The 19,158-nt window shown below is 43.6% G+C and overlaps 2 protein-coding genes across 10 annotated transcripts; one reads left to right on the top strand and one right to left on the bottom strand.

Annotated features, from left to right (window-relative positions):
• Positions 1 to 18: 18 nt before the first annotated feature.
• On the top strand, positions 19 to 2,448 carry BBIP1 (BBSome interacting protein 1). 4 transcript variants are annotated; one of them, XR_014948746.1, is made up of 4 exons: positions 19 to 77; positions 155 to 331; positions 726 to 811; positions 2,158 to 2,448. XR_014948746.1 is itself a non-coding variant. In XM_015867379.3 (3 exons), the coding sequence occupies exons 1-2, from the start codon at positions 32 to 34 to the stop codon at positions 322 to 324; spliced, it is 216 nt and encodes a 71-aa protein (XP_015722865.2). In that variant the 5' UTR covers positions 19 to 31; the 3' UTR covers positions 325 to 331; positions 2,158 to 2,448. The 4 variants fall into 4 exon arrangements, 2 of the variants coding, with proteins under 2 accessions (XP_015722865.2, XP_085410839.1); XR_014948745.1 differs by having other exon boundaries at positions 726 to 1,553; positions 1,709 to 2,448; XM_015867379.3 differs by lacking the exon at positions 726 to 811.
• Positions 678 to 17,946, bottom strand: PDCD4 (programmed cell death 4). 6 transcript variants are annotated; one of them, XM_015867377.3, is made up of 13 exons: positions 17,791 to 17,946; positions 14,572 to 14,746; positions 13,178 to 13,272; positions 9,594 to 9,893; positions 8,941 to 9,035; positions 7,160 to 7,273; positions 6,698 to 6,919; positions 6,330 to 6,427; positions 4,863 to 4,977; positions 3,976 to 4,083; positions 3,024 to 3,134; positions 2,436 to 2,575; positions 678 to 1,455 (listed from the first exon to the last, which is right to left on the bottom strand). In XM_015867377.3, the coding sequence occupies exons 3-13, from the start codon at positions 13,215 to 13,217 to the stop codon at positions 1,395 to 1,397; spliced, it is 1,404 nt and encodes a 467-aa protein (XP_015722863.1). In that variant the 5' UTR covers positions 13,218 to 13,272; positions 14,572 to 14,746; positions 17,791 to 17,946; the 3' UTR covers positions 678 to 1,394. The 6 variants fall into 6 exon arrangements, with proteins under 6 accessions (XP_015722863.1, XP_015722864.1, XP_015722861.1 ...); XM_015867378.3 differs by having other exon boundaries at positions 14,572 to 14,718; XM_015867375.3 differs by lacking the exon at positions 17,791 to 17,946 and adding an exon at positions 15,426 to 15,614.
• Between the last annotated feature and the right edge of the window lie 1,212 nt (positions 17,947 to 19,158).

Raw genomic sequence — 19,158 nt, 5'->3', positions numbered from 1 at the left:
GCGCATGCGTGTGCGGTCAGACGGCGCCATCATGCCGGAGGGGAAGGGAACGATCCGGGAGGTGCTGCCCAAACAAGGTCCGGCCGGGGGTGGGACGGGGCCACGGGCAATGCCTGCAGCCGGCTGATGTGTGCGGTGTGTGTGTGCTCCGCAGGGCAGCTGGCGGCGGAGGACACGGCCGGCATGGTGCTGTGCAAGCCCAAAGTGCTGCCCCTCAAGTCGGTGTCTCTGGAGAAGCTGGAGCAGCTGCAGCGCGCAGCGATGGAGGCCATGGAGGCGGCGCGGCCGCACGACGGCACTGCGGGCTCCCAACCGCGGCCATAAGTAACAGGTACGGCAGGGAGCGGGGGGACGGCAGGGAGAGGCGAGCAGCGGGCACGGCCCTGTGTGCTATTAGGAACGGCATGAACGTTGGGTGAGCGAGTGTGGAGCCGGCAGCTGCACTCACACCTTGTGAGCCACACCTTGTCTGTCATCTATTACTGCTCTTGTAACACCGAAGGGCAACCTGATCTATAAAGGTGTATGTTTGGTGGCCCTGCCAGGCAGGGGGTTGGAATCCTTGAGGTCCCTTCCAACCCGGGTCACTCTGTGATTCTGTGTCGGTACCAAGTGCTGCACAGTGCTCGTGCTTCAGACACTGGAAGAGTGTAAAAGCAAACGACAGGAAGGCCAGCTTCACAAAAAAATATTTTTAATATGCTTTTTTTTTTTTTTTTTACCAGAATTTTTCACTTTTCCAGTTACATAGAAAAAAAGGAGCGGTTTGGTACGTGCTGGCTGGAACATCTAAAAGTGACCAGTGGAACAGGTGAATTTGGCCAATGAGCCAGCGCGCTCTTCTTGGGCTCTTTAAGACAAAGAAACAGCTATTTTCCCTCCCAACGCACAGTATTTCATCAGCAGCATCTGAGGGGATGAGAGCAGCTCAACCTGAGCCCCTGCTAGAAAGCTCTGTACAGATCAGGGATTTATTTCCCATTGAAAACACTGTCCTTGAAAGAAACAGCGGCAGTCAGACGTGGATGCAAACATGGAATGATCACTTATGGCACTTATAAAAGGTAGCTTATCTGAAGGCACCGCCACAACGGAGCGGCCAGTTGGTCTGTTTGGATGCCCAAAGAAAGAACTTTTCTTTCTGAAATCTATAAAACTCTTAAAAAAAAAAAAAACAAAAAAAAACCAACTGATCTGTACCCAAAACACGTGCTCTTAAAAATATAGCAACTGTGCTAAGCAACTCGTAGAAATTTGGTATACAATACATGCATATACGTATATACAGGCACACGGACCAAACAGGCCTGTGTGTCTGTATATATCTATATAGATGCCTCTCTTTTGTCTCTTTCCCTTTCAACTTCTAAGGCTTCAGCAGTTGGTTCCGACATTCAGTAGCTTTCTAGTTTCAGCCGGCCTCCATCTCCTTCACTCACAAAGCGCTTCCTGCCCCTGGAAAACAACACAAAGTCTATTATCAGCAAGTCTGTGGTAGCATCACTTCTGTCAGTGGGAAGAATCTTCTCTTGGTCTCAGGAGTTAAATGTGAGGTGTGTGAGAGTAAACCAAAGCATCAAAATCCTACACTATATTATTCTTAAGAAGCTCTTCAGATTTCTCCTGTCCCTTTAACACTGAACGTTACCATTTGTGCTTCCAAAAGCTGCTCGCTTGAAACCCTACAAATGACATTTTTCTACCCCAGACTGAAACGCAAGCTCAAAACTCCTCTGTGTATATTCCTGAGAGCTGAAGTATAATGAAGCTTTTGTCGCAGCAATGACTTTCGGCCCTACCGAACCCTCAGTGCAAGCTGATGTCGAGATTCAAACTGGAAGATATCGAACAGACAGCATTTCTGGTGCAGAATATCATGGATAGTTTTAGCATCGACATTTACACATCAAACTGAAAGGCTGTATTCTGACCAATAATACAGAATACTGAGGAGCTACAGTTAAGCAATAATAAAGCAGAAAACTCTACAATACTGGATGTATCTCATGGTTGCCTTTTTTAGTGTATGTAGAGCTTTTGCCACAGAAATGCCTGGTTGCTTTTTGACAAAAACTATGAGAATTGGTGTCTAATCCCAGAACTCTTATTAATTCAGTTTACAATGTTTTAAAACATGTTTTTTTTTTCCCCCTCCAGGTTTGTCTGCATCATTAAAACTCCTGGATCTTCCATCTCAGCACTGCGCTGATCTCTGCCAAGTGAGCAAAACTGAGAAGAGATGCAGGCCTTCATGTGCTGCAGCAGTCAGACACGCTGCCAGGGATTCCAACAGCAGCTTCCTTCCCTCACATATGTATCAACCCTGTTCTTTTTGTTCCTCCATCTCCCCTGGTCTCTGTACCAACCCGTCACACCCAGGTTATAAGATCCTGCTTCCAAACTGAGCTCCAGCACCTCTGTAATAAAACAAGTACCTGGAAGGACAAAGGTCTCTCAGTGGTTTGGAGATGATTCCAGCCTGAAAACATTCCTCCACAAACCGCTCGAGCACAGAATAGGAGTGTGGCACATCCAGGTTAATATCTGGTATTTCACAGTAAACTCGTTCGTAGCCCTGTAGTTTAAGAAAGCAAATAATTATTTGGTTGTTCTAAAATTACAATTTTTTAACCATCTTTTTGCACTCAGATGATGGCTTTTTGAATGCAGTTTCATGTATTCTTTAAGCGGTTTCAATCAACTGAAAGCAAAACACCTGCAAATTATACCTTGCTTTGCTACTAATACCAGCCAGTTCCAAGAGCTGGTGTTGCACAACAACACATCTATATGAATACACTGGCTGAGCATTTTAGCTTCTTAAAGTCAGAAATCCAGGCAGTACAGAATGCATACGACAGCCCAGCTGCCAGTAACACAAGGAAGAAGGATTAATTGCTCTGCCCTGTAGATAGAGGGCAGGCCACAGATCTCAAGGAGAGATGCAATAAATTACAACCAGTACTTAAAAGATAGAAGCTACTTGAAGATCTTACTCAGCATTCTTTCACTGCCATACTTACTCTTTTCATTTGGTCCATAGTAATGACAGAAGACCTCGAGAGAGATTTCAGCAAATCCAGCATCATTTTAAAGGTCTTTTCTCCAGTAGACTCCAAAACCATCACAATTGCCTAAAACAAACCATGCAAGGCTTTTAATTAAAGGAAAACAGTGGTTTGAGTGCAGGTTGTGTATCAAAGTGCAAAAAAAGAGTGAATGTATTTCTGGGGAGACAAGTCCATTTGCTACAAGCAGTTCCAATTCCAGAATATTGTTATTTGAAAGGAAAGCAAAGCCTGATAAAAAGTTATTGGCATAAAGCTGAAAGGTATGAGAAAAGAAGAAGGACTGGGCAGAGTAAAGAACACTGCCTAGTTGGAGGGATACATAACTGGATCTGCACGGTTCCTGCAGCACAGATGGCAATTAATTTTGTATCCAACTATTTCAAGTACAAACCAAAACTGCCTACTAGATACAGCAAAGATATTTCTTGTATAGTCTGGTTCTGAGTTATCTCAGCCTTCTACAGAGATACTACATGGAACAATTCCAGCCTGCAAAGGAAGCTATATCTTAACAAAAACAGGCAACACCCATTAGTATGCCCAGATGTCTGAAATCTGTTGTAACACGTAATTAAAAGGAAATAAACTCCAATACAACCTAGGGCTTTTGCTGGTATTCCTTAGCAGAAAATAAGCTAAGCTCTTCTTTTTCAGGTATCAGTAATAGTCTGAACACATCTAATTACCCAGCAAACAAAATGATTTTGGATCTTCCCAGAGGGACCAGCAGCTTATTTATTACACAACATACACACAGTGAGCACATAAACCATTAACTTTACGTGAAGTAATTCAGTTACTTAAATAACATCAAAACTTGAAACTGAGCTTCAAGTTCCAGCTAAATGCATACCCACATCAAAACAAAACCCAGCAGTCATTAAAGGGACTCATTTCTCCTTACTTCATATACAAGTTCATGGTGAAAATGGGGTACTTCCAGATCCTGAAGGCAACGTTCAGCTTCCAGCAGGTCTCCAGAAAGCAAATATTCTTTCAGCAGCATATCAATCTATTGCATTTTAAAACAAACAGAAAACCCATCACTAGTTAGATACAAGATTTAAAAGCTGCCAACTGTTCTGCTGACTGGTGATCAATCTAGTATCAAGCCAGCTCCTCAAACCTGCAGCTAGAGTTCTAGTAAATGGAATTAAATTGAGATATAAGCAGGACCCTCAAACATACTGTAAGCCAGATACATCTTTCTGTAACGTAACACAGATGTGCTAGCACTAAAACTTTCTTGCCTGAACTCTTTATCATCTGCTACACTCACAGCTCAAGAGAATATAATGTGACTATGTATTTTAAACCTTCTGCCTACTTCGTAGCACAAATCTTTTAAGTTTTCACAGTCCTTCCTGACTTTTATTTTCAAGTTACTGCTGTGCTTTATTTTCTGGCATCAGTGACTAAGACTAATTTCATTTCATCTCTAATATTACTTCACCATTTTGTACTATAAACTCTCTACAAGTTAAATGCTTGAAGTTTAGCTTAAAGCAAGAACAGGTGTACACTTGCAATGCAGCATATGAGCCAGTATGTTCCCTCCACTGATCACTAGGGATATCCACCTCCATCCACAAAATGATCCACATCAATTTTCATAACCTACTTTGTATAAAGTAAACTGAAATATGAATATTTAAAAAAAAAAAAAGCAACACCAGACATCATTTAGCTGCAGGATATGTGGATATGTGCGTTTCTCTGCTCCATCCCAACCAAGATAAGCTTAAACGAGGAGCATACTCTGCAGAGAAGAGACTTGTAGAAGTCAGCTACCTCTTTAACAAGGTGTTTCACAGACTGCTGGCCACCTCCCGAGCCCCACACATTGTCTATGCGCTTTCCACCCTTTGTCACGCTCAGCAACACGGTAGCTCGGTCCAGCGCAGCTCTAGAAAGTAAAAACAGTGTTTTAGGAAGTTAGGAAACTTCATTAAAAGACACCTGGAACATCCACAACAACCCCACCATATCTATTGCTTTTCTTCAGTCAAAGTGATCCTGACTGGGAAGAGGTCACACCACCCTCACGCTCTTGGTTATACTGCACTAAGGACAGGGAACAATCCTGCAATGGCAGTAGGTCGGAATCATCAATTCAAAGGAAAGAACAGTTTCTTTTCCAGAGATGAATTGTATCCAGTCTGCTCCAAAAATGCAGCTTGGCAGGTGCATCTCAAAACAAGAGGTGTGAGTTGCTTCCATGCTCAAGAGTGGCTTTTGTACTGAAATAAATTTGCTATCTAAAGAACTGTTAGCCTTTAGAGTTCAAGGCAAAACAGCACTTCAGAAGGCAAATACGTAACTGCAAAGAGATAAGAAAACTAGAGTAGGTGAGAAAAAGAAGAAATGTCAGATCCAGTTAGGCACTATCCAGCAAGAAGGACCGGTTATCTCCCAATCCTCATATTAATGTTAGTGAAAAAACTATTCACTGAGATTTAACAAGCAGCAAAGACTGGCCATTTGTTTTGCAGTGAAATTGCAGTGGCAGCAAAACATCCCAGGTGTGCAACACACAGGCTAAGATCCTCCATACCACAGGAGAAACTGGAATAACAGACTAACAGCTTTCTCAGTGTGAACCCCCAAGTGAGGCAGCTGAGCACTGCCCTTCTTCCTAGAAGCCTTCAGCTTTAATTGTAACAATAGAGCTTTTTTAATAAGAGTTCAGCACCTCATTATTGAAGTCTGAAACACTTATGGGAGAACAAACAATAAAAGCCCCTGACTGGTTATTACAATTTCTCTTCTCTCAGACCTTCCTTCAAACATCTCACCCTGAAACTGAAAACGTGTATTGATGAATAAAGTGCCACAGTCTAGGAAAACACACTGCACAAACCTGAAACTTTTATGAAGCAAAGCACTTAATCCCTTGTGTATTTCACAACAGCTGCCCTGACGCTGTTACTCATTAGTCCCATTAAAGCCTTTTCTAAAGACAAAACCTTTTATAAGCACTTCTTGTTTCAGCTCAGGCTCCCCATTCAAAATTAAGTGGGACAACAAACCCAACAAACTGACCTAAAAGGTATCAATATGTTTTTAAGGCGCTTCAAGTGTTTCTTAGCTGACCTGAGTAAATCTGGGTTTTGTTGTTATTGCAGACTGTGCATTTCTGATCTCTTAACTCAGAATTGAACTCAGAGAACCAAATGATTTGTACCCCAAGTCCCAAATTCCTGATTTTCTTAGGCATTTGAAATAGAAAACCATAGCTGTGGACAGCAAGAAACTTACCGAGCTTGGATGCAATCCACAGTGCCTTTGTAGCCATCTATGTAAGTATTGCTCAAAATCCCATCTCCAACAGCCCTAGCAATAAACTGGCCCACCAACTAAAACAAAACAGAAGCACTTTTAAGTAGAAGTTGAATCTGAAAACAGTTTTAAGCAGACAAATACAATATGCTTGGTTTTCTGATTTTATATATTTTTATCTCAAAGTAAAAGCACAGCCTGGGAAACTGGATACAGGGACTACAAACAGGAAGATTCTCCATAGCTGTTTTTCCATATACAGTCTTACTTCATTTTGCGTGATTAATTTTAGGCACAATTTAAAAGGAAAAACTTTTGACAACCAACATAAAAATCTGCCAACCTACCTGTGGTGCCCTGGGAGAATCCAACACCAATTCAGGTAGATCTTTAAGCAGTCTGTCAAATGATTTTTCCACATCAGTTTTGCTTACTACTGTCCCACAAAGGTCAGAGATAAGCTTAGATGTCATCTCCCTGTGACTAGCCTTCCCCTCTAACGCCAAGGAAACAGCCAGCACTGGCACACTGTATTTCATTTCACCGAGGTTTAAATCCTTCAGCATCTCCTAAAATAAAATTTGTAAAACAAAACAGATTAAGATCTCACCATTTTAATACTATAGAAATGTATGTTATTAACAAATATTTACACAATACATGCTTCTACCCATGTAATGAATATAACTGCTTTGGTATTCCTATGCACATTTCTGGCACACACTCATTTACAAGCACCTGGGACTCACTTGTGCACTATAAGACTATAAGCTTGCCCCCTAAATTAAGTGTAAAGGCACATGACATACCGAAACCTCGTTAGTATCTCCATGTTCAAAATATTCCTGTATGATCGGTGTTAAAGTTTTTTCAAATGCTCTTTCATCCAGAGGTAAAACTACTGTTTCATAGACACAATTCTCCTATTTCAAAAGGAAACAAAAACATAAAGACTTTTGTAAACAAGTGCTAACAGAGTCAAAACAATCTACATCTCTAATGCTTTAGTCCTCATAGTCAGTATTCCACCAGAAAATATCAGATTATGTCTCTATGGTTGAAGTGTGCACAAGGCCAGCTAAATGTCATACTTCTTGTATTTTGAGTTTAGTGTTAATTGAGCTTACTGCTAAATGACAGTAAATACTCCTAGCATTCTTCTGACACCATGTGAACACAGAATCAAGTACCCTGGTACTCAAGGGAGGGTGATAGAAACTCCTATCCCAGCCCAGCAGAGTCATCAGTTCCACAAGATATAACTTTTAGCAACCCTCCCTACAACCAATGTTCCTGTCCCTACCAGCACGCCTGCTTGTTTTCCCTCTTCCCTGGAGGACCTTCATGATCAGACAAGTGACAGCATGCATAGATCTGCCAGACACAGCAAAGCACTTCCAGAACACCCTTAAGCCAAATTATTCCCTAACAGGAAAACATTACACAGCAACTGGTCCTGAAGAGTTCTAGCATGGCCAGGACTCCCCACTATGATTTATTTCCTCATAGACTACAGAACGTTTGGAGTAATATTAGAGATTGCTGCAGTCTCAAAGAAATTTCCAGCAAATACTTACAGAAAAGAAATATTCTAGGATCAAGAATTACAGCAGAAGCTCAAAGGCCTACTCTTCTATCATATCGCTTCATTTACAATCTTAGAAAAGCTAAGCAGGCAGGAGTTTAATGCAATTCTCAGTTTTCATACAAACTTATTTTATGCAATCACCAACTTCATTTTCAATAGCTACCTCTGCTAATCTGTGATGAACTGGTGGAAGAAGTGATTCTGAAAGAAGGTTCTGACATACCCACAGAGCATCATGTCAGCAGCTATGGCTACAAATAAAAGCTGCAGCTCAAAAGACACCACCATCACTCTGCTGTTGTTACACAAACTTTATTTATGGTCTCACAAATGCATCTGTTGCAGAGATATCAGTAATCCATGTCTGTAATCTCAGGGTTTTAATCTGACAAATTTATTTAGGAAACGCTGCTTTCTTTTTGTTGTTGTTGATAATATAGCTGTAAGGTAGAATCTTCCATAACATATCCTAAATACATGTAAATAAACAGAAAATCCAGGTCCTCAGCTTCATGGTACCTTTAACTGTTTGTACCAAGATGATATTATATCCACAGTGTTAGGGATACAAAGAAGAGAGAAATCCTTAAAAGGTAACAGATAAACTCCCAGCTGCAATCTGTGCTGCACTTTAACATGGTGCCTGCTTGCAACTCAGAGCAGCACTGCAACACTCAGCTCCATGAGAACCAGCAAGGAAAGAACACGCCTGGGAAAAACACACTGTCTAGTGTCTAGTCTATACAAAACCATGGCACTAGTCAAGTACAGAAGGAGGGCTTGGGTGTAAGACCTATGAATGCTATCTACCGCAGCACTTCTACACCAGTCATCTTTAAGACAGTAATCCATTCTTAAACAAAAAAAAAACAAGTACTTAATAGAGCCGGTCAAACACCCATTTAACCTGTGAGGTGAAACATTTATTAATATGAGCATCACAGTAATTTTAATTAATATAAAATCAAAACAAGCACTGAGCAAAGAAGTCTGTTGGCCTACCTGGTCATCATCATAATTAGGATCCTTAATATCTACTTCTTCCACATCATACACTTGACCTGGTGTTCCCCAGACTCCTTTACCACCTGCTCCACCTGGCAAAATAGAGAACAGTGAGCAACTAAGAAAGGACAGACAGTTCACAAACAAGACTTGAAGTCAACCCAACACTCACTCACACACAGCTGTGCCTGTGGCCACTGACTCCAGCAACATATGCAGAAAATGGCAAGAGAATCTGTATGACACGTTCAGCAGCTTTCTCTTCATCACTTTCCACTATGGTATTAGAAGCGGCGTGCACAGAAGTGCACAAGAATTACTGAACTTTTTAATATAGTTACTGCACTTTTAAATATAGTCAAGCCTTCGGTTTATGTTAGTAACAGTTCTGTGAACCACATGACCACAACAGTTCAGGCCCATGTATTCAATTTACTAATAAAAGACACTTAAAAGTCTGAAGTTACTTAACAATACACACAATTTTCCCCTGGTAAGATTCCTATTAGCTCCTATTGTCACTACGTAACAAAGAACCAAATGCCCGTACAAACACTGTGGGTTGCAAATACAGTTCTCAATAAAAACACCACCATTACATTCTGGACAGAATCTTTATTACAATGCTCTCATCACCAAACTACACCAACCTTTCTTTGGTAGACCTCTTCCTTTCCCAGATCGGGAGCGCCTGTCCAGGACTTTCCCCTTTGGGCTTGTTGGTACGACCAGCCCAGCCTTCTGCGTCTCACCATTCTCACTAACAGAGTCTCCTCTACCAGAATCTCTAGAAGAATTCTTCCTCAACCGCCTCTTTGCTTTAGCATTTATTTTGGCTTCAGTAATTGAAGTTGCAGGAATCCAATTGCCATTGATTTCAGTCTTTCGTTCCTCAGACCCACCATTTTCTTCATCACCGGAAAACAGAGCATCGCTCAGATTCTCGACTTCTTAAAAAGACAAAGTGAAAAATCTGTCATTGTTTTGAACTGTTTTATGTTGAAATACCACAACACGCCGCATTTAAAATGGATTACAAGATTATATAGTTGTATATATAGTTGTATATCTTATTTCCAGCAGATACATGGTGATGTTTTATTTAGATGTGTCTACACATCACAGTAATAAGGAGTTCCTTATCCCCCTAGCACATACTACCCACAATCTAAACAGAGCTTATGTTAGTAGCTAGAAATCAAACGAATAAACCATTTATAAACAGGTAAACCACAGAAGACTCCACCCTTGTTAAACAATTTATCAGAATTCCACAGTGCATAAGATCCATGGGACTGGTTATCGCTCCACCCACTCAGTTCTTGTTTTGAAAGAAAACAACTGTCAATGCAGTGAATTTTCTAACAACTCAGTGACACTGAATAGTCAGCAAAGGGACTTGTTAATTAACTTCCTAAATCACCAACCAACGTTCCTCTCATTCGAGGAATTTCAAGCACAGCTCACCATCTGGAAAATCAATGACTTAGACACACAAGAACACGTGTATGAGATTGCTTTAATTTCTCTACTTGAAGTTAAGAAAGAAAAAAAAAAAAACAAGGAAAAAAAAAAAAACTGTTTTATATAAAACTTGGAGAGTTTGAAAACAAAGACTCAGAATAAATAACATATTCTGAAACAACATGATCTCACTTCCCCAGGGACTGTTCCTTATTGTCTGCTAAGTCAAGCCTGTTTCTAAGTCACCATGGTTTATTCCTCACTGCAGTCATAGGTAACAGGTAACTAAGTAGCTCTGCCTCCTATTAAAACACCCTCTGTGTAATGAAAAATTCCCTCACAACACCCATAAATGTTTCAGGACAATGAGAAGCACAATAATGTCACTCCTTTGTGAAGTCAGATCCAAATTTTATATGCGGTCTTATTTCACAAAGAATCTTCCCACACAAACTCTGTGGATCAGCAGATGTTTTAAGTGCCAAAGTCTTTGTAATTTCTTCATCTTCCTCAACTCATGAAGATGAAAAATAAATAATAATAAAGAAAAGCAATTGAGGACCTGTTTTACATTCCACTCTGTGAGTCCTTGCGAATTAGAAGACACACAGAATCACAGAATGAGCCGGGTTGGAAGGGACCTTAAGGATCATGTAGTTCCAACCCCCTGCCTGGCAGGGCCACCAAACATACACATTTACTACATCAGGTTGCCCAGGGCCCCGTCCAACCTGGTCTTGAACACCTCCAAGGACGGGGCATCCACAACCTCCCTGGGCAGCCTGTTCAAGGGCTGAACCACTCTCCTAGTGAAGAACTTCCCCCTAACATCCAACCTAAATCTTCCCTCTTTTAACTTAAAACCATTTCCCCATGTCCTGCTAAGGACCCACACAAAGGCGACAACCTAAGCTCTGCTATGCAGCCTCCTTTTACTGTGATCAGGAGACTCACAGATATAACTCACAGCCCCAGCTCAAGGATGCACACTGATGTTACACACAGGAGCTGCTTTTCCAGCTGTGCCAAACCTGCTTCACAGAAAGGTTCACAACCATAAGCCCAGAATATGGAGAATATTTTAAACTACGATTTCAGTGTAGCTGTAATATATTACTTTACCATTCCAATACATTCTAATTAAAAATGACCATTTGACGATAGCTCCAGAATTGTATTTTTTCATTTCAAAACAGGTTTATGAAAATGGGTTTTGAAAGCAAAGTACACTAATAAAACATTTCCATCCTCAAAGTGTTTACCCATATCAAAGGGGATACTACACTACAAAATGATGGCAGCGTGACGCAACTGCCTCCTTCATGATCAAAGAACCACCATTAGGTACTGGAGAACACGGATGCGTGGCTGAGCAGTAATGCACTCACTCCTGTATAAGCCTCATCTTTCCACTCAATACTCCTACAAAAGTATTCCCTTTAAGCTTGCAGCCAGCTAAGAGAAAAACCACTCACCCTGTACAGAAAAATGTTCCCACAACAAGCCTTTTGTCTAATATTTTAATACTACAATGCAAGGTTTGCATAAAGCCAGCACAGGGCAAAAAAGCCAAGCTGAAGAGAACAGGATTCCTTCCGTTAATTCCCCAGAGAGCCTTGCTCAGAACCAGCCCATCTCAGATAACCAAACTAGAGCTCTAAACCCAGCCCAGCCTCCCATTCATTTCTCCAGTTTAGACAGCACGCTCCGCTGATCACTGAATTCTCCCTCAGTGTTCAAAGGAAATGGTCACCAATTAACCAACGCAAGTCACTCCTTGCTCTGACTCCTAAGGAGAAAAGGAAGGCTGCAGCACAGTCTCCACAAACCCTCCTCTTCTCAGGTTTGAGACCAAATGAAACGCTTCACAGCCTACGTGACTTTAAAATTGCACATTGTATTACATTTATTATTCAATATCTACAACTTGGAGCTGCAGCCTCTTTCTCCCCAACGCTGTGACCTACTACCCCCCACTATTAGTTACCTTATTACTCTGGAGAAAACGGATTAATCTTACACTAATTTTGAAATCATATATACATATATATATGTGTGTGTGTGTGTGTATAAAATATATACATAAAACTATGTGCATGTTTTCAACTTTTCACTTTTGCATCATATCACCTATGCACAGACATACAAGCAAGAACATGTCCTGTACATTTTAAGGCGTTACTTGCCATGTATTAAAAAGTTATCCATATTGTTCTTGTTAACCTGCTAGAAAGCCCAGCAGACAGTTAAAACCTGTGGTGCTGCGCAGCAAGAAGTACCAGAAAGTACTCAGGGATATGATTTAGTGTAGGGTTGTTAGAGTTAGGGTACTGGTCAGGCTGTGGTTGGACTTGATGATCTTCAAGGTCTTTTCCAACCTGGGTAATTCTATGATTTTAACATTCAGCAAGTACTTCTCTACCCATGAGTTCCATTTGACCAAATTAGATCAGTTTAAATATCTCACAGCTTCTCCTCTACTACCCAAATGTTATTCTAAAATGCTGAAAAGCAACCTACCATAGTGGAGTTCATAGGAAGAATGAAGCAACTTCAGCCATGTCACACACCATCTTAACCTATACTATACTATGGATATAATCAAGCAGGATACTGTGATACACAGATGAAATAACAACTCTGTAAACATGTGATGAAGACGTATATTATTACTATTTAAAATATTAACATGAAATGCAATTTACAACAGAAAACAGCTCAGGTTAGATAAGCAATTGTAGGTAAAACTAATACTGAATGCATAACTTACCTACTGTGCTAACGTAAACATGCTGCTTTTCTATCTCCATAGCTGCTGAACAGAACAGGCAATGAAATGTAGTCGTAACGTTTTCCCTTCAAGGCCTGAACAAAAATGGAGAAGCTCAGCGTGAAGAAAAGCACTAGACTGAATCCTGAAGGAATAAAGAGCTACAAAGGCTTCACCCACCCAAAAGTTTTTAAAGTTATAACTAACTCCCTGTATCCACTGAAAAATTCCTGGGAAGGTAAAGGATGTAACATGAGAAAGCACCACCTTTAAACACGTCTATTTAAGCCTTGATGTCTTAGCACTTGTAGGTTCGGCTGCTTATAAAGGTGGAACCAGGATAAAAGCCATTACGTTCAGGATAAAAACCTTCCATATGTTACTTTCTTAAGTTGATAATTCACCTCTATCAACTCAAGACTGTTCACTTCTGCAGAGCAGTTATCTATATAAGCACACAACATTAATGTTATAATTGCATCCATAAGACAAACAGTCTGCAGGTTGAACTATAGCGATAAAACGATCCCACTTCATCGAGTTCAGACAAACCTTTAGAAAACAAGACATTTTTAATTCCTCCCTTCGGGAACACAGCTTTTATATTTCACAGTATGACACAGAATCACAGAGTGACCTGGGTTGGAAGGAACCTCAAGGATCATGTAGTTCCAACCCCCCTGCCTGGCAGGGCCGCCAAACGTACACCTTTACTAGATCAGGTTGCCCAGGGCCCCATCCAACCTGGTCTTGAACACCTCCAAGGACGGGGCATCCACAACCTCCCTGGGCAGCCTGTTCCAGGGCCTAACCGCTCTCCTAGTGAAGAACTTCCCCCTAACATCCAACCTAAATCTTCCCTCTTTTAACTTAAAACCATTTCCCCGTGTCCTGCTATTGTCAGCCTTTTACCAAATGACCACAGGTAATTATGACAAAGCTCACCACCACCTTTACATACACAAAATCAGAGCAGCCTCATGACTCCCCACACACCTTTTTAGCAGCAAGGTTTTCACTAATCATCCTGTAGCACTGCAAATATCATCATATGTGTCCATCTCACCAGAAAGAAGTGGCACTTCTTTCAGTTTCTCACCTTTTCCTGCCCTGAAAACTGCTCACAGTTGAGCTGTCAGATTGTGACACCAAACGACATCCCTCCCTTCCGCTTTTCTTCCCTTGTTTTTCCCTCTTGTGCCCACTTTCCTACCACAGAACTATTAACTGCCCATGATTCATCACAGACCGTTGAAAACAAAGTAACCGTTTTAGGGCACAGCACTGAGCTTTCACGATCTGCTTATTTCTCAACATCTATCTCAACAACTTAATGGACTAAGAAGTCCTCCCCAGCCCACAGCTTTTATTAAGTAAATATGCTCCAGCCTTACCTCAATTGATCATTCAGGAGCTCCCAACGTTGCCAGTTACTGCTGGTTGCAGGCCTCCTCGTGCAGACTTCAGTCTAACCGGAGCAAATTACCTTGTAAGAACAGTTTTGTCCTTCCTAGTGGAATGTTCCATCTGTTGGTCCACCTCTTGCAAAAAGCAGACAAAACACAAAGCCTGCATTAAACGACAATCAAGAGGAAGGCATTCACCATTAATAACAAGGAGGCGGAGGCGCTTTTTCCTCATGGAGCCCTAACTGAAATCCTCCACATCTGGCAGCCTAACAGCCAGCACAGCCCCCATATGCCGTGCCGCGGGGACGCAGCACCCCGCTTTGTGTGTAACTAGGACGTGGAATAACCGAGTTCCACCATCCCCGTTGCTATGCCGACCGGGAGCCCTGCTCAGCCCCACAATCACAGAATGAGCCGGGTTGGAAGGGACCTCAAGGATCATGTAGTTCCAACCCCCCTGCCTGGCAGGGCCACCAAACATACACCTTTATATATCAGGTTGCCCAGGGCCCCGTCCAACCTGGCCTTGAACACCTCCAAGGACGGGGCATCCACAACCTCCCTGTGCAGCCTGTTCCAGGGCCCAACCACTCTCCTAGTGAAGAACCTCCCCCTAAGCGATGCCTCCTCCCAGCCCCGCTCTAATTCCAACCCGTCCATTTTATCACGGTGCGGCTCACTCCCTGCTCTATCTCACTGCATTACACCACACGGAGCCGCTCGGCACCTCCCTCCCTTCTCTCTCTCACACCCGCTGCCGCCTTTGGCACCACTCTGGGCCCGCCCCGCGCCTCAGGCCCAGCGCCACCACAACGCGCAGCGCCCCCTCAGGGGGTTACCTCAGCGATGGGTCCGGGGAGCCGCTCCACACCGCGGCTCAGCTCGGCCCCGGGTACCCTCAGATACCCTACGGGCAGCCTGTAGGCAGCCTACGGGCAGCCTGCCGAGCCCCTGCCGCCGAGGTGGGACCGTTACGAGCGGCAGCTCGGCCGGTTCGATTGCACTGGGCTCGGCCCGGCCCCGCCCCCAGCCCGCGCTGCGTCTCTGCTTGTTTTTGTTTTCTTCCCCCCAGCGACACGGCGCAAAGCGGAGCCAACGATTGGCTGAATCCCGCCCGCCTTAGCAGCCAATCGGAGAGCGGAGGGAGAGGAGGGTGGGCGGGGCATCGGCCTGCGGGAAAGGAAAGGGACGGCGGGGGGGGAAGGAAACATGGCGGCCGTGTCGGCGGGAAGGGGGATGGGGGTGTGCAGCGTTTCTGCGTTGCCAACTGGGGACAGGGAAGGGTCGGGCCCTGTTCGCTTCACACAGCACCCCTCTGGCCCTCCTAAGCTGTGTGGGTGTCACAGGTGCTCATGAACACACCACGACTGCCCCAAAGCAGGCGGCTTTTTGTGGGGTCTGTGAGGAAAGCTGCTCACACACGTTCCTCCACGTTGATAACCAACCCATGTGTTGATAACCAGCCCATGTGTCCATAACCAACCCATGTGTCCATAACCAACCCATGTGTCCATAACCAACCCATGTGCCCCTAACCAGCCCATGTGCCCCTAAACAGCCCATGCGTCCGTAACCAACCCATGCGTCCGTAACCAACCCATGCGTCCGTAACCAACCCATGCGTCCGTAACCAACCCATGTGTACCCATTCACTGCCTCCCAGATTTTCTGCTTCAAATCAGTGTGCACTAACCCTGTTTATTCTATACGCAGCGCCTAAGGCCAGGCACCTGATTACAGGTGACAGCCTGTTTTATTGTCAAGTGCTCTGCCTTCACTCAGCCCCTCCTCAAAGCTCTGTGAGCCGTTGTTCTTCCCTTACAGTTTGCTCCTGCTGAGAGCCCAGCAATGTTTGGTGCCCTGAGCAGCCGTTCTGCCTCAGTGCTTGAGCACTGCAGGGTTCCTCAGCTGCCAGCGAGGGAATTACAACGTTACAGCCTGACTTTTGTTGTTTCTGGGTTTTTTTTTACATATTATTCCAATGTATTTCTACCCCAGATCGGTCTGAACCGCAGCCAAACTTCCCCTTGTGTAAGAGCTGCTGAGTTCACTTATTGGCCCTGCTCGGCATGAATCATCAGAAGGAAGTTTAAGAACCAAAACAACAGTGATCTCTTAAAGGACTGTGAGCCGTGATTGCTGTGTTTTTAGTGATAAACACTTCCCCCCACCAGACACGATGGAAAGAAAATCTTTCTTGTTTGTGATAGCTCTGGGTTCCAGCCATGTTACAGGCAGGACAGCTTAGCGTGCTCACATAAGCCTTTCTTCATATAAGGGGCAGCCTCAAAGGATGTTGTTTCGCTTATCAATCAAACAATAATTCCTAATTACTCTTTGCACCTTGGCTGCCTGGCATGTGACGCTACAGTGTCATCACTGAGATGTGGAAAACAGAATCTATCCATTAACAAAGACTGTGGAATTCAGCTTCCCTGCAGCAAGACAGCAGAGGAGCTGAATGATTCTGCAGCCAGGAGAGATGACAGAAGGAGCGGTGATACAGTAACAGGAACCTGCACAAGAGAAGATGCCACAAAATAACACCTCAGTGCATCCTGCCCCTTTGCTACTACCTGTTCTAAAGCCTTCTGTAAAATTACTGGAGGATTTTATGGTGAAATTTAGGGCCCAAAAGCTGTCTGATTCAATCAGAAGAAGAGGAAAGCTCCTGAACCAACCAGCACACCTCCAGACAAGGAAACGGCATGTTTTTCCTTTCTTCTGCTGCACGTTTCTATTAGCAGCCTGACTATCAACCACTGAAAACCTTGTCTGGATTTGACAGTACAAACCTTCTGATTTCTAAAACACTAAGACCTGAAGAAGGACTGATGTGCTTGCAAGATTACTGGTGTCCTCCTGTTGTAACAAGCAGACTACTCAAATATATCATCATTTTGCCTTTTTTGCCTCAAAACTTGCATGGTAAAGAGACATGGTTCATCTCACGTTAATCTGCAGGCTGTAGGGAGCAGCTTGCTCCTTCCTACTTCCCTCCCTGGCCGTATGAACAGCACTCAATCTCCATAAAAACAAGAGGGCAGAATCTCACTCCCCCTTTCCCATCTACGGCTCAAAGTCAAGGAAAAAGAAAAAAAAAAAAAAAAAAAAGGGAAAAAAAAGACTAAAACCAACCCCAATTCCTGACCAGTGCCCAGCTCCCATGCAAGCTGCAGTGTATCCGCATGCAGCCCAGGTTACCTGCACTGGGAGCTTCGCTGTGCCACGCCGTGCCTTGCCACGCAGGAACTGCTGGGATTCCTTCCTGCCCTCCCACCTGGAGCAAACTGCTGGGAGAGAGGCGAGCAGGTCACTTCCCAGCTCTCTTCCTCCCTTAACGCTGGCTGGGTTGTTTTCAAACTCTCCCCTCCCTTTCTCACATGTTGGCCAAACCCTCCCAGAACACCCAGGGGAGGGATCCTCTGGCTGCAGTTCCCCAAAACACGTGGAGAACCCTTCCCCCAGCCCTGGGTTAGGGGCACACACACCCAGCACCCGCCTGCTGCCAGCCTTTGCTTTTCAGCCCACTTCAGCAAGATTCACACTGTTTATTTGCCCTCCAGCACCCAGAGAGCAGTGATAAGCAGAGAAGCTGTGTTTACTTCAAAACATCGCCCAGCATTTTCTTTGCACTCCTCGGTGTGAGTTTTTTCAGAGTTCTGCTTTCTGTTTTGATTGTCTTCAAAAGCCAGCACCTGTGATGCTGACACCTCAGCAGTTCTGCTTCATTACAATATGCTCTGCTGCAGTGACAGTTAGAATATAGATTTCCACACATAATGCAGACAACAAAAGCATACCGAGTCTGCTAAATCCATCTGCTCTGTTCACTTGCCTGTCTCTTGGCCTTCTGGTTTCTTTTCCTTCCTTGCACTTTCATTTGCATCTTCTGCACTGGTTTCAAGGTGCCTTCTTCAAATGAACTGCAAGCACAGCAATCCTATTCCTCACCAGTCAGCATCAGCTCCAGGTTGAAAGGATACCGAAACACGCCTTCACTTTTTTAATGCTCATTAATTAGAGTTGCTTCTGAACATCCTCCTACAGCTCCATACATGAGCTGGCAACAGCGCTGCAGCTCCATCCTGCATCTGCAGCCCCTGCCCAGGATGGGCACACAGGGGGGATGCAGGTCACATCTGTCTGGGTGTGGAAGCTCAAATGTCACTTGCTGAGATGGTTTTGGACAAACACAGCCTCTCTCTGCCATGGCTTTCCAGGACTTGTCCCTGACAGTGCACAAAAACCTTTCCCCCTTTATGTTTCTGAGAGCACCTTCTGTCAGGCAATTTGGATTCGGGTTTGCTCTGTATAACCATTTCAGACATGTCTCCTCTGTGTTACAGTTGTCATCTGTTTATTCTTGCCTTAACAAAGACAATCACGCCTGTGAAAAGACATTTTACTAGGAAGGAAGGGCTGAACTTGTGAAATGTGCAAAGAAATGGAGCATTTGATTGGCTGTAAAGAGTTCCAGATAGTGAGTTCATTTCAAAGCTAACAACCCAAAACGTGTAATAGTGTAATACTTCAGAATAATTGCCCTTTTCTTACTGGTTTACTGCAGGA

This window comes from Coturnix japonica, chromosome 8, assembly GCF_054131305.1.
Source record: "Coturnix japonica strain WE chromosome 8, WE-NBRP24, whole genome shotgun sequence".
Lineage (NCBI taxonomy): Eukaryota > Metazoa > Chordata > Aves > Galliformes > Phasianidae > Coturnix > Coturnix japonica.
The sequence above is the reverse complement of the archived record's forward strand: the minus strand, read 5'-3'. Positions and strand labels throughout refer to the sequence as shown.

What these genes read in the sequence shown, in the direction of transcription:
- PDCD4 (XM_015867377.3), bottom strand. Translation starts at nt 13,217, where the DNA reads ATGGAGATAGAAAAGCAGCATGTTTACGTTAGCACAGTAG. An exon ending in ATTCTCCCAGGGCACCACAG is followed by an intron (nt 6,428 to 6,697) that starts GTAGGTTGGCAG and finishes GTTTTGTTTTAG; the next exon opens with TTGGTGGGCCAGTTTATTGC. An exon ending in AGAGACCTTTGTCCTTCCAG is followed by an intron (nt 1,456 to 2,435) that starts GTACTTGTTTTA and finishes GTTGTTTTCCAG; the next exon opens with GGGCAGGAAGCGCTTTGTGA.
- BBIP1 (XM_015867379.3), top strand. Translation starts at nt 32, where the DNA reads ATGCCGGAGGGGAAGGGAACGATCCGGGAGGTGCTGCCCAAACAAG. An exon ending in GGAGGTGCTGCCCAAACAAG is followed by an intron (nt 78 to 154) that starts GTCCGGCCGGGG and finishes TGTGCTCCGCAG; the next exon opens with GGCAGCTGGCGGCGGAGGAC.